This window comes from Tachyglossus aculeatus, chromosome X5 (genome assembly GCF_015852505.1).
Source record: "Tachyglossus aculeatus isolate mTacAcu1 chromosome X5, mTacAcu1.pri, whole genome shotgun sequence".
Classification (NCBI taxonomy): domain Eukaryota; kingdom Metazoa; phylum Chordata; class Mammalia; order Monotremata; family Tachyglossidae; genus Tachyglossus; species Tachyglossus aculeatus.
The window spans coordinates 261,651-275,497 of record NC_052097.1 but is presented as its reverse complement, the minus strand read 5'-3'; the positions used below and the strand labels follow the sequence as shown (position 1 = coordinate 275,497).

The window sequence follows — 13,847 nt, the reverse complement described above, 5'->3', positions numbered from 1 at the left end:
GGTCACTCTGCTCCCCTAATGTCTGCGGTGTGGGGAGCCTCTCAGGGTGGACTCTAAAAGCCTCTCTTTTAGACTGTGAGCCCACCTTTTAGACTGTGAGCCCACTGTTGGGTAGGGACTGTCTCTATATGTTGCCAATTTGTACTTCCCAAGTGCTTAGTACTGTGCTCTGCACATAGTAAGCGCTCAATAAATACGATTGATGATGATGACAGGAGACAGTGGCAGAAGTGGGTGGAAACAGTCCCTGGGGGGCCCGGGCTGAACCTCACCTCATCTTACTGCTTAAATTTCACAACGGCCCCACCATTAGTCTTCAATCCAAAGTGAGGCACTTTGGGAGGGGCAGGAACACTTCCAGACCCCTGGGGATCATTTGGGGGCTGTGGCCGTCAGCACGCCAACACCCAAAGTCCCAAACCAGAAAACCTTCCATTGGACAGGCCTGCCCCAGACTGGAAAATCGCCAGCCTTCCACCGGGTAACCTTCGCAACAGTCCAGAACGAGTAAGCCGTTAGGCAAGCTCCCCACTCCTCAAGAACCTCCAGTGGTTGACCATCCATCTCTGCATCAAACAGAAACTCCTCACTACTGACTTTAAAGCATTCAAACACCTTGCCCACTCCTACCTCACATCGCTATTCTCCTACTGCAACCCAGCCCGCACACTTCACTCCTCTAGTGCTAAACTTCTCACTGTCCCTCAATCTTGTCTATCTCATTGTTGACTTCTCACCCATGTCCTGCCTCTGGTCTAGGACACCCTCCCTCTTCATATCTGACAATTACTCTCTCCCCCTTCAAAGCCATATTGACGGCACATCTCCCCCAAGAGGCCTTCCCTGATTAAGCCTTCTTTTCCTCTTCTTCTCCCTTTTGCGTCTCCCTGACTTGCTCCTTTCATTCATCCCCCAATCCCAGCCCCACAGCACTTATGTGCACATCTATAATTTATTTATTTATATTAATGTCCGTCTCCCCCTCTAGACTGTAAGCTCACTGTGGGCAGGGAATGTGTCTGTTTATTATTATATTGAACTCTCCCAAGAGCTTAGTACAGGGCTCTGCACACAGTAAGCACTCAATAAATATGACTGAATGAATGACTGAATGAATGATAGCTCCCTCCACTCTGTGACACGTGTTGATGACCCCTCCCTACATGCCAATCAAACTGCATTCAACCCCTGAAATAGAAAGGCAAAAATTGTGTCTACAAAGCCCTTGCTCGTTCCACTCGACAACAAAAACTTCCGGGACCCTGAAGCCTCCGGGCTTGGGACTCCATACTTTAAATTTCCCGTTTCCTGCATTGGCCGCCGCCATCAAGAGGGTGTAAGCTCTGCCTGGGATCAAACTCCTGAATACAGGATCATTCACATTCCAGTCCCTTGGTCTCCTGCTGCCCTGAAGAGCACTTTTCCTGAAAATCCCATGAGCGCCTACCTCCCCAGGTGTCCTAGAGCTGGGGAGCTAAAGGGCCGCTGCCATGTGGCCTCTGCCCTACCTTTTTTCAGAGCCACCTCTAGGACAGCAGTCGAGGAGATCACACTGCTTGAGAACTTGCTGGAGGGTGGAGTGGGCCTGTCAGTTTCCTCTTTGTCACCAGGTAGCGACTGGAAGCTATCGGCCAAAGGCGTCCCGGTGACCGGCAACCAGGGTGTTGAGGAGTTCCACAGAAGGCTTCCCAGTGGTCTTAAGTCGCTGTGAGTGGGGTACTCGAGAGGGGCGGTGGTCCCAGCTTTGGCTTGGGGGTGGGGGTCCCCCAGCATCACCCCACTGGGGTCACCAGGCAGCAGGTTTGTTCGTGGGACGTCGCGGCCCGGGCTGGGCCCTGTGGAGACCCGCCAGGCTTCCCCGCTGGAGTTCTGACAAGCCTCTTCCCCTGAACCTGGAGAGGGAACAAACAAGGAGAGCCACAATAATGATGAGCGAGGCCAGACCCTCGCACTCATGCATTCATTCATTCAATCGTATTTACTGAACGCTTACTGTGTGCAGAGCACTGTGCTAAGCGCTTGAGAAGTACAAGTCGGCAACATATAGAGATGGTCCCTACTCAACAACGGGCTCACAGTCTAGAAGGGGGAGACAGACAACAAAACAAAGCATGTAGACAGGTGGTCTAATGGTTAGAGCACGGGCCTGGGACTCAGAGAGACCTGGGTTCTAATCCCTGCTCCGTCACTTGTCTGCTGTGTGACTTTGGGAAAGTCACTTCACTTCTCTGTGCCTCAGTTACCTCATCTGTAAAATGGGGATTAAGACTGTGAGCCCCACATGGGACAACCTACTTACATTGTATCTACACCAGCGCTTAGAGCAATGCTTGGCACATACTAAGGGCTTAACAAATACCCTTATTATTATTACTATTATTATTATTTTTTTATTATTATTATTATACCAGCTCCATCACTTGTCTGCTGTGTGACTTTGGGAAAGTCACTTCACTTCTCTGTGCCTTAGTTACCTCATCTATAAAATGGGGATTAAAATTGTGAGCCCTATGTGGGACAGGGTCTCTGTCCAACCCGATCTGCCTCCCCCCCCACCCCCACCAGCGACAAGTGCTTAGTACGGTGCCTGGCACATAGTAAGCACTTAAGAAATACCATAATTATGAGGATGATGATGGTATCTATTAAATGACTTTCCCAAGGTCACACAGCATCCAAGTGGTTGAGCAGGGACCAGAACCCAGGTCTACCGATTCCTAGTCCCATGATTTTTTCATGGATCTCTTTGGTCCTTGCAGAATCCCTGCTTAATTCATTCATTCATTCATTCATTCATTCATTCAGTCGTAATGAAAACAACGTCTTTTAGTTTTCACTGGCAGAATGGTGTTTATTCTCAGCACCATTTTGAGATATCCCTTTACCAGCAACGAGTCTGAGAATTCCCCAAACAATAGTACCTTGTTCTTAGTGCTCTGGGGATCAGCCCTACCTCCAGAGGGAAAATTCCAAAACTTTAAAATGGAAAACAACTTAATTTTCTGTTCAATGCAATCTGTAAGATAATCCGCCCTCCATTAGAGAAATATGGGAGATTAAACCTGCCCCTGGAGAATGCCAGAGAATATCTGAACACCCGAATACAAATGAGAGATCACTTTTGCCAAGCAGTCACCCACAGATGACAGAAACCGAAGAGGAAAATGAAAAGATGCAGCCACAGTCTGTGGGAAACATCTCTGCCATCGGCCAGTCACCAAATGGAATCCAAAGGCAGAGTCTCCTTCCTGCTGTCAGGAGCCAGGGGAGATGAGAAGGGGACGTGAAAAGTAAGCAGTTACAATTTGTGAAAGAAGGCAAAGTTAAGTCACCCTGGAATCAGCCTTACTCGACAACTATATTTTTTAAATGCTCACTATGTGCTAAGGGTGGGGTAGATACAAGGCGATGTGGTATTGTAGACACAGTCCCTGACTCACTGTGGGCAGGGATGTGTCTACCAACTCTGCTATACTGTACTCTCCCAAGCGCTTAGTTCAGTGCTCTGCACACAGTAAGCGCTCAATAAATAAGATTGATTGATCAATCGATTGACACACCGAGGCTCAAAATCGTCCTCACTCCCACTCTCCTTGGTGAAACCAAGGTCCAGAGAGGTTAAGTGGCCTGCCCAGAGTCAGACCACAAGCCGGAACCAAGCTGGGATTAGAAGCCAGATCTCCTGAGCTCCAGATAACCCTGAGCTCTCCACGAGGGCAGGCTGCCTCCCAGTAAAAAGGAATGTTTTACCTTCACTGGGCAAATACAAATTCCCTTAATCCACTCCCAGTTCAGCTTTATTCAAAGGGAGAGTTCTTTGTTCTGTTTTTTTTTGGTCTGAAAGTGTTTCTAGGTGAGAGCATTATTTCCACAGTTGTCTGTTTCTAAAGCCAACCCAGAGCTATCTGTTCTTTAGATCAATCCAAAGAAACCAGCTCTGGTCTGGGCCCACCTAGGCCCATGTCCACTGGGGCTCCATCCCTTGGGAGTGATTCTCTGGAAAGGAGTCACTGACCAAAGCCCATGTTTCCATTGCCTCCACAGCTCCCAGCTTGTACCCTGAGCAGTTCCAAGCCAAGTGAAAGCCTGTTTCTTCTGCCCAGCTGCCAGGAGCCCAACTGGTCACTGAAGCCTCTGGGTCCCCTTGACTCCACCATCTCAAAAACACCTCTCTCTCTCTCTCTCTCTCTCTCTCTCTCTCTCTCTCTCTCTCTCTCTCTGTCAGTCAGAAAGATCTTTGTGTCCCTCAGAAGGCAGCAAGAAGGATCAGGTAGAGCCTACTAATTCTCCCATGCTCTCCCAAGTACTCAGTGCAGTTGGACCTGAGGACCCCCACTAGCCCTTCCCTCTCTCATCCAAGGTTAGACGTCTCAGGGTGGGGCCCAAGTCCCCTCCCCGGTCCCAGCTGGGTCTCTGGTCCTCTGAGCAGGATAATCCTGGCTTCTACCTGGCCAGCCAGGCAGCCCGAGGGCCCTCATGGCACCAAACAAGCACACAGGCCGAAATCAGGAATCTACTTTCTCAGGGACGATGCAGGAAGACCAGTTGGTTTTCCACCTCTGCAATCTGCAACAGCAAAATTCCCATTTTCCAGGCCCAATCTTCAAATGAGAACCAAAGCCCTGGCCATATCCTATTTCCTGCCGAGATCAATCATTCCAGGGGAAAAGGCTTTGTGGGGCGGAGGGGCATTAGGGGGTCACTCACCCACAAAAGGCAGCAGGGTGGGCAGCAGGGTGGCCAGAAGGAGGGCAAGGGCACAGACACCGGGAACGAGGACCAGCAGGTACAGACGGAGACTTTTAGTGGGGGCCGCTTTCTGAGGGCCATCGTCCCCCAAGTCCTCCTCTTCGGTCACCGAGGCCTGAAGTACAGGAAAAAGGTTGGTTTCAGCGCCCACCCGGCAAGGTACCCTGATGCACCTGGAAAGGACCTGGGTAGTGCTTCCAAGGAGGGGTTCTCTGACTCCTCCCACCTTCCCAGCAGCCTTCTTCAGTGTGGACAAAAGGTGCCCAAATGGGGCCCGTCGCCCCTTCTGGAGGCCCCTCCTGGCTCCCAGGCAAGATTCTTGAAGGCAGTCAGCAGGCCCAGAGAATCAGGAGTGCAGGAAGACCCCCTGGGTCCCAGCCGCACCTCGGGACAAACAGCCCGGCATATGTACACAGCCCTCTGGGCCGCCCGGTGACCGAGTTCACTGCCCCAGGAGGCAGATCATCCGTCAGAGGGAGCGATCGGGCACCAAGTGAGTGCAGAATGCTGTGCTGAGCGCTAAGGAAAGGACTGTAGAAAGGATCCCAGCCCCTTTGGAATGTATGGGCTAGTGGGGAAGATGGACACTAAAACCCATGGCAGATGGGAAAAATTCATTCGGACTCAAGTTCTTTTCCTTTAAGCCACTTAATGGTCTTCAAACACCCTACTTCAGTAATTGAAATCATAGTTGCACTTTGGTATTCTGGAAGCTGCTTGTCCCAAGACTGTATTATATTTCAATTCTTAATACCATACTGTAAATGACATACAAATATGTTTCCCCTTGGAGGGTCAAAAATACCTGGGGTTTTTTTATGGCATTTATTTAACACTTACTATAATAATAATAATAATGACGGCATTTATTAAGCGCTTACTGTGTGCAAAGCACTGTTCTAAGCGCTGGGGAGTTTATAAGGTGATCAGGTTGTCCCACGGGGGGCTCACAGTCTTCATCCCCATTTTACAGATGAGGTAACTGAGGCACAGATAAGTTAAGTGACTTGCCCAAAGTCACAAAGCTGACAATTGGTGGAGATGGGATTTGAACCCACGACCACTGACTCCAAAGCCCAGGCTCTTTCCACTGAGACCTACGTTTTCTCTCCTAAGCCATTACGGTCCCATTTTCCAGGAAGGGGGAAGCCTAGACTGGGTTGCATTCCTGAAGAAGTTCGTGTTGTGGAAAAAAAATCCCCTCCCAGTCACCCCTCCACTCAGTAAGAGCTAAGGGGCCAGGGTCAGGGGGTGGGTGGATGGTTCCAAGATCCCACCAGGACGGGCAGTTCTCCAGTCAAATCACCAGAGCCCATTCCTGGCCACCACTGGCAGAACTAATAATAATAATAGTGGTATTTGTTAAGCGCTTACTATGTGCACAGCACTGTAGAAAAATAATAAAATAATGGTATTTGTGAAACGCTTATGTGGCAGGCACTGTACTAAGCACTGGGGTAGATACAAGACAATCAGGTCCCACATGCGGCTCACAGTCTCAGTAGGAAGGAGAATAGGTATTGAATTCCCACTCTGCAGCTGAGGGAACTGAAACACAGAGACATTAAGTGACTTGCCCAAGGTCATACAGCAGGTATGAGATAGAGCATTGACTAGAAACCAGGTCTTATGACTCCCAGGCCTGTGGTCTTTCTACTAGGTTACACTGGTTCTCCAAGGAACTCCACCTTGCCCCCTGGGCACTCCTGGATGCTTCGCTGAATTTCAGTACCATGCAGCTGCGGAAATCCAGAGTCCTACAGGGCTCAGTGCAGTCGGCCGGGAACAGAACTGGGAAGTGAGAGAGCGTCACACTCGACTCCTGCCACATCATGCACACCTGTCCACATAAGCCCATTTCTTCCCACACTGACAAGAGGATCTTGTTACAGCCAGTACAAGACGCATGCTGCGGGAAGTGCGCCCCGGCCCCCACTCTCCCGGTCTACCCCTACCTCATGGCCACCAATGCAGCGGGAATGTGTGTCGCAGTCCCGCTGAGGGAGCGCGCTCTGTCCTGGCCTCAACAGGAGAGCGGGGCTCTGGGCCAGCAGCATAGGGCACAGGGGTCATGGCCAATCGGACAGGAGCCATCACGGCACCGACCCATCCAGGGAGGGGAGATATCTTCTTAATTAATGGTATTTATTGGGAACTATGTGTGGAGGGCTGTACTAAACACCTGGGCGAGAATAATCTAACAGAGGTGGTAGACCAGTTCCTTGCCCATAACAAGCTGACAGTCTAGATGGAGGGGCCTCGCCCTTACAATCGGCCAAAGGGGGCAAAGGGGAGAAGCGATGTTAGGCCCGCAGACCTTTGCCAGAGGCTCTGGGGCCTGACCAGTTCCCCCCACCCACCCCACTCTGGAGCCCAGAGCCAGAATCATTTCCCCATGTGGGCCGGGTCCCGGCTCTCTGCTCTCCGCCAGGGCTGCCCACAGGCTTCCTCCCCACTGTGCCTACAACAACCACCTGAGCGGCTCCTCAAACTCCTGGAGGGATAGGGCTTACTATCCCACCACCATTTTTACTGGCTCCTAAAAAGCCGCCTCCTTTGGAAGGCCTTCTCTGGCTGACCCCCCACCATCAGGGTCATGTCAGCCTTCTCAGGAGGCCTTCCCCGATTGAGTTCCTGCCTCCCTTCCACTCATCCACCTCCTCTCTGTTTCTGTATCCTTGGTCCATATTGGAAGCCGAAGGTCGGGTTTACCAGGTGACTCCAGGCTCCTGCCCTCCTCCCTAGTGCAGGAGTGACAACCTGGGGGCTTGGCAACCCCGTAGACTGGCAGCTTCTTGAGGGCAAGACCCCACGATGATGACTTCTGTTGTAGGACAACTGAGCCCAGCACCTCGTCCACCAATCTACTGCCCAAAGAGCTCACCCCACGCTCCCGTCCAGGAGGAATTCAGTTTAATTATTCCCTTGGAGCCACTGTGGTTTCGCAGTTATCCAGCCAAGATCTCATTCTCATTCCCAGCGCTTAGAACAGTGCTTGGCACATAGTAAGTGCTTAACAAATGTTATTATTATTTAACGTTATGAATCCAAATGGAACTCCGGGTTTTGCTGGGTAGGGAGGTGGTGGCCCAGAAGGGCAGGAGAAATTTGGGAAGACGCACTAAGGCTGCATCGATAAGTGCAACTCCTTCATAGTATGTGCTAATACTAATACCAAAGAAAGCTGTTACCAACTATGGAGTAGCAGCAATTTTGTATTTATTATGCTGATTATGGGGAAATTCAAGCCTGCTTGAAATAAGCAGAGAGGAAGGAGTCCTCCCAGAGTGAAAGGTTGAAGGTGGCAGTCAGAGAGGGAGGATGGGTAAGCAAAGTATTTTTTACCAAGTGAGAGGGAATGGGGTTGGAGGTGTCGGGGACAGATTCTGAAAGCAGGAGCACGTGCTCGAGAGATGAGAGAAAGAATGTGAAGACCTTATGGTGGTGAAGGGAGACTGTGGAGAGCTGACAGACCCTGGATGTTTTAAATTTTATCAACAAAGGAGTTGGCAAGGTCGTCAGAGCAAGAGAAGTGGGGGGGGGGGGGACGGAGGCACGGTGTGATGGGTGGTTCAGGAGAGAGTTATAGGTCTGGAATTGCTGATGAGGGCATTGGGCATGGGACTTGAAGGAGGAGAAGTAGTGTGGTTGAGCAGCAAAGAGTGCTGGGGTCCTGGGGGAGAGGCAGGGACAGAGACGGGAGAGTCAGGGGTGTCAAATGGTCCATGCTGGGTCACTGGGGGGAGAGGCAGGAATGGAAATGGGCGGGGGGGGGGGGGGGGGACTCAGGAGCGTTAGATGGTCTCTACCTGACCATGAGGATGAATGGGTGGGTGGGTGACCAGAAGGGCAACCAGCTCACAGTTAGTTCGTCCAAGTACCCTGATGTCCCTGTCGGGGACAGAGTCCTGGGCTAGAAAGAGGCAGGATGATATTTCTTGCAGTTCTTTAAGAAAGTATTGAAGTCACGCCGGGAGCTGAACATAGTGAAGAGACTGAGGACACGAGTTTCTGCAAGCCGGTAAACGGCCTTCCTCTCACTTGCCCGGTGGGCTCAGGGCTTAGTCTCCGGCCAGGAGGCTTCGCGCTTTTGGGTCCCGGTGGGCTTCGGGCCCTCAGCTCCTTCCTCCGAAGCCCCCCAGGCGCGCGGAGGCGAGGGCTCGCCGACTGGGGAGACGTTTACTGGCTTCTTTCTGCCTTCTTCGTGCGGGCCGCCCGTCCGGGGTCCCGGGCCGCCGCGGGAGGCCGCGGCTGGGCCAGAGTGGGGGAAACTGAGGCAGCGGCGAATTTAGCTCCACCTCACCCACCCCGCGTGGAAAGGGAAGAAAAGAGGGAGCGGAGGGAGGGCGCGGGGCTCTTACCGGCTGCGGGGCACCGGCCGGGCGGTAGCGGCGGTCGGGCGGCGGGGCCGGGAGCTGCCGCAGGGAGAACATGTCCCACCGGCCGCCGGCCCTCCTCCTCTTCTTCCTCCTCCTCCTCCTCCTCTTCCCCAAACTCCCGTCGCCGCAATTTGTCAGCTCGGCCCGACCCCCCGCAGCCCCCCGCGGGTCTCCGCCCCTCTCGGCGCGGGTCCGGGAGATGGGGGGCGGAGCCGGGCCGAACCGGCGTGGCTTAATCAATCAATCAATCAATCAATCAATCGTATTTATTGAGCGCTTACTGTGTGCAGAGCACTGGACTAAGCGCTTGGGAAGTCCAAGTTGGCAACATATAGAGACGGTCCCTACCCAACAGTGGGCTCGCAGTCTAGAAGGGGGAGACAGAGAACAAAACCAAACATACTAACAAAATAAAATAAATAGGTTGGATATGTACAAGTAAAATAAATAGAGTAATAAATATGTACAAACATATACAGGTGCTGTGGGGAAGGGAAGGAGGTAAGATGGGGGGGATGGAGAGGGGGACGAGGGGGAGAGGAAGGAAGGGGCTCAGTGTGGGAAGGCCTCCTGGAGGAGGTGAGCTCTCAGTAGGGCCTTGAAGGGAGGAAGAGAGCTACCTTGGCGGATGGGCAGAGGGAGAGAGGCGGGGATACTTACCACTATACTAACGAGGAAAGAGCTTTGGAGTCGGAGGTCATGGGTTCAAATCCCCACTCTGCCACTTGTCAGCTGTGTGACTTTGGGCAAGGCACTTCACTTCTCTGGGCCTCAGTTACCTCACCTGTAAAATGGGGACTAAGACTGTAAGCCCCACGTGAGACAACCTGATCACCTTGTATCTACCCCCGCGCTTAGAACAGTGCTTTGCACATAGTAAGCGCTTAACAAATACCATCATTATTACTATTATTACCTCCGGACGACGCCGGGAAGTTTTCGGCGCCTCCCCACGCCTCTGTCCAGGAGCGGGTGGGCGCGGCGACCCTCAGCCCGGAGGATGCGAGCTACAGAACCGCAGCTGCTTCAGGCGGCACCGCCCGGGGAGAAACTACCCCGGGCCTCCGGCGCGCCCGCCTTTCCCGCATTTAATAATAATAATAGTTATTATTATTATTATGGTATTTGTTAAGTGCTTACTACGTGCCAAGCACTGTTCTACGAGCTGATAGGTACAAGGTAATCAGGTTGTCCCACGTGGGGCTCAGTCTTCATCCCCACTGAACAGATGAGGTAACTGAGGCACAGAGAATACTACTACTACTAATAATGGCATTTGTTAAGCGCTTACTATGCGCAAAGCACTGTTCTAAGCGCTGGGGAGGATACAAGGTGATCAGGTGGTTCCACGTGGGGTCACAGTCTTCATCCCCATTTTACAGATGAGGTAACTGAGGCACAGAGAATACTACTACTAATAATAATGGCATTTGTTAAGCGCTTGCTATGCGCAAAGCACTGTTCTAAGCGCTGGGGAGGATACAAGGTGATCAGGTGGTTCCACGTGGGGTCACAGTCTTCATCCCCATTTTACAGATGAGGTAACTGAGGCACAGAGAATACTACTACTAATAATAATGGCATTTGGTAAGCGCTTACTATGTGCAAAGCACTGTTCTAAGCGCTGGGGAGGATACAAGGTGATCAGGTGGTTCCACGTGGGGTCACAGTCTTCATCCCCATTTTACAGATGAGGTAACTGAGGCACAGAGAATACTACTACTAATAATAATGGCATTTGGTAAGCGCTTACTATGCGCAAAGCACTGTTCTAAGCGCTGGGGAGGATACAAGGTGATCAGGTGGTTCCACGTGGGGTCACAGTCTTCATCCCCATTTTACAGATGAGGTAACGGAGGCACAGAGAATACTACTACTAATAATAATGGCATTTGGTAAGCGCTTACTATGTGCAAAGCACTGTTCTAAGCGCTGGGGAGGATACAAGGTGATCAGGTGGTTCCACGTGGGGTCACAGTCTTCATCCCCATTTTACAGATGAGGTAACTGAGGCACGGAGCAGTTAAGTGACTTGCTCAAGGTCACACAGCAGACTAGTGTCAGAACCGGGATTAAAACCCACGTCCCTTGACTCTCAAGCCCGTGTTCTTACCACTAGGCCGCATGGCATTTCCTGAGGGAGGTCTTGGTGCGGAGCCGGGCCCGGCTTCCACGGTCCGTCGGGGACGCAGGCGGCAGCGGCCCGCCCGAACGGAAGACATCTGCTCGGGAAAGCCCCTGACGGTTAGCAGGAGGCCAAACCAAACCATCCCGGGGCGAGGCAGCGCTCACCGATTGATTCATTAAAGAAATAACTGAGTGAATGTGAGCCCACTGTTGGATAGGGACTGTCTCTATATGTTGCCAGCTTGTACTTCCCAAGCGCTTAGTACAGTTCTCTGCACACAGTAAGCGCTCAATAAATACGATTGATTGATTGATTGATTGATTGACTGATGGATTGATTGAGCTGAGCCGGGCCGGGCTGACATTTCCGCCCCCGCTCCCGGCTCCTGAGCGGTGGTGCTGAGGAGCACCGGTCCGGAGACTGGAAACGGGAGCGACCCTTGGGCTACGAATAATGATACTATTCAAGCGATTGCTGGAATAGATAAAAGAAAATCCAAAATCTCCGTCCCCTCCTCCAAAATCCATTTGTTTGTTTTTTCGGCCAATCCGTGGTATAGTGGCAAGAGCACGGGCTTGGGAATCAGAGGAGGTGGGTTCTAATTTCACCTCTGCCACTTGTCTGTTATGTGACCTTGGGCAACTCGATTCACTTCTCTGTGCCTCAGTTACCTTATTAGTAATATGGGGATTAAGATTGTGAGCCCCATGTGGGACAACCTGATTACCTCACATTCACCCCAGTACTTAGAACAGTGCTTGGCACATAGTTCCAAATACTATTATTACTATTCAGTCTTTTAGACTGTGAGCCCACTGTTGGGTAGGGACTGTCACCATATGTTGCCAACTTGTACTTCCCAAGCGCTTAGTACAGTGCTCTGCACACAGTAAGTGCTCAATAAATATGATTGATTGATTGATTCACAAAAGCCTTCTCCAACACCACATCTAAAATACATCGATACAATTTCTATCCTGTTTTTTCACTGTCCAGCTTTCGGATCCATGCAATGTCACTGGAAATACCATACAATTGTCTATTCGTATTTTTTGTGGCAAATTGTTACATTAGCAAGTTTCATGACATTTTCCAGGCTCTTCCTAGCAAGTATTTCTAACATTAATCTTTGGCATATTTCTCGACTACTAGTTCCTTTATTGTTGATTAGCGATCCCAGGAGAGAAAAAATGTGAACTATTTCAATCTGCTCTCCATCCATTACAAATGTGTTGAAACTTGCAGTTGTCATAATCTTCGTTTTCACGACATTCAAATGTAGGCCCCTCTTTTCGCTCTGTCCTTAACTTCCAAAGTGGTCTTTGGAAGGCCAAATAACTAGACAGCATATTTTGGACACCTAATCAGGAGGACTAATGTTCTAGAGAAGACACTAATGCTAGGAAAATTCCAAGGAAAACGTGGAACAGGCAGACCAGCAGCTAGGTGGACAGAGACCATAACAATGATAACGAAAGAGCCATTAGAAAGGTTATGGATTATGGCAGAAGTCAGGACGCTCTGGAGAAAGTATATCCATAGAGTCGCTATGAATCAGAAATGACTCGACGGCACTTGATAATAAATAAATCAGCTCCCGAGGAGGAGGGGTTGCACCACACTTGAGGAGAGCCGCCCCTCCCTTCCCTTTCCCTCCCGGCTGAGGGCCTGAGGGCTGGGGCTACTGGGGTAGCCTTGGCAGGGCCTTGGGGGTCAGGAGAGGGTTGGGAGGGGGCGGGCCGGGGTCACACCTTTCTTAAAGGAGGAGGCTAGTAACGACTGGCCACCTGACCCGATGGCCTAGGCCCAGCACGGGCCCTTACTTTTCACACTGCTCTGAGTGGGGAATTGAGCCAAGAGCATAGTGCTGGCCACTTCGGTAAAATTAGCAAGGAGAGTGGGGAAGGCCTCTGAGGCTGGGCCATTTCTTTGGACCCCCAGAATTCATTAAACTCACCCCCCAGGATGCTGGGGTGGGTGAGTGCTGGCTCCCCCGACCTTGCTCTGCTCCCCTGGTTCTGGAGCATCTGCATGTTTCCGGTGGCAGGGCCTGCCAAACACATATGGGTCTTACTTGTAAGACAATGAACCTTTCTAAAATGTGGGAAGCCAGAAAGAGAATCATGAAGGAATTCTCAGAAAAAGACGCAGAGAGGCCTCAGAGACATCCTGCAGCCCACCATCCCCGAAATAACAGCGGGACATCCTCACCCAGGGCCCCGACTGACCCTGGGACCCAGTTCACTCCTGGCTGGCCGCCAGATCCCTCCATGTTCCCGCTGGCCAAGTCTGGCTGGCTGCCCCAGCATCCTGCTGAAGTGCCAAGGGGTTTGGGGGTGCCAGTCTGAGGCTTGCAGCACACCAAGGATAGAGCCCCTGCAGACTGAGGGTTGGGAAAAATAATATGAAACACCAGAAAGCAAAGCCTGAGAATCAAGTCAGAGATCTTCCACCCAGCAGGCTGCGGCTTCCATCTATATCCACTTAAAGGAAAAACAGGGCATGCACCAGTCACGGCAGACATGGGGCATTGTTTAAAGGATCAGTCCATAAGGGCAAATCCGCAGTAGCCCTGCATCCAACACCGACCT

The 13,847-nt window shown here is 51.4% G+C and overlaps 1 protein-coding gene across 1 annotated transcript in view; it reads right to left on the bottom strand.

The window, feature by feature from the left end:
• Positions 1 to 9,182, bottom strand: part of CORIN (corin, serine peptidase) — a 31,950-nt gene extending 22,768 nt beyond the window's left edge. Inside the window, exons 1-3 of the mRNA XM_038769256.1 lie at positions 9,111 to 9,182; positions 4,708 to 4,864; positions 1,509 to 1,892 (exon numbers count right to left, since the gene is read on the bottom strand). Coding sequence (XP_038625184.1) covers positions 1,509 to 1,892; positions 4,708 to 4,864; positions 9,111 to 9,182 — 613 coding nt within the window. The remainder of the gene's footprint in view (positions 1 to 1,508; positions 1,893 to 4,707; positions 4,865 to 9,110) is intronic.
• Positions 9,183 to 13,847: the final 4,665 nt, after the last annotated feature.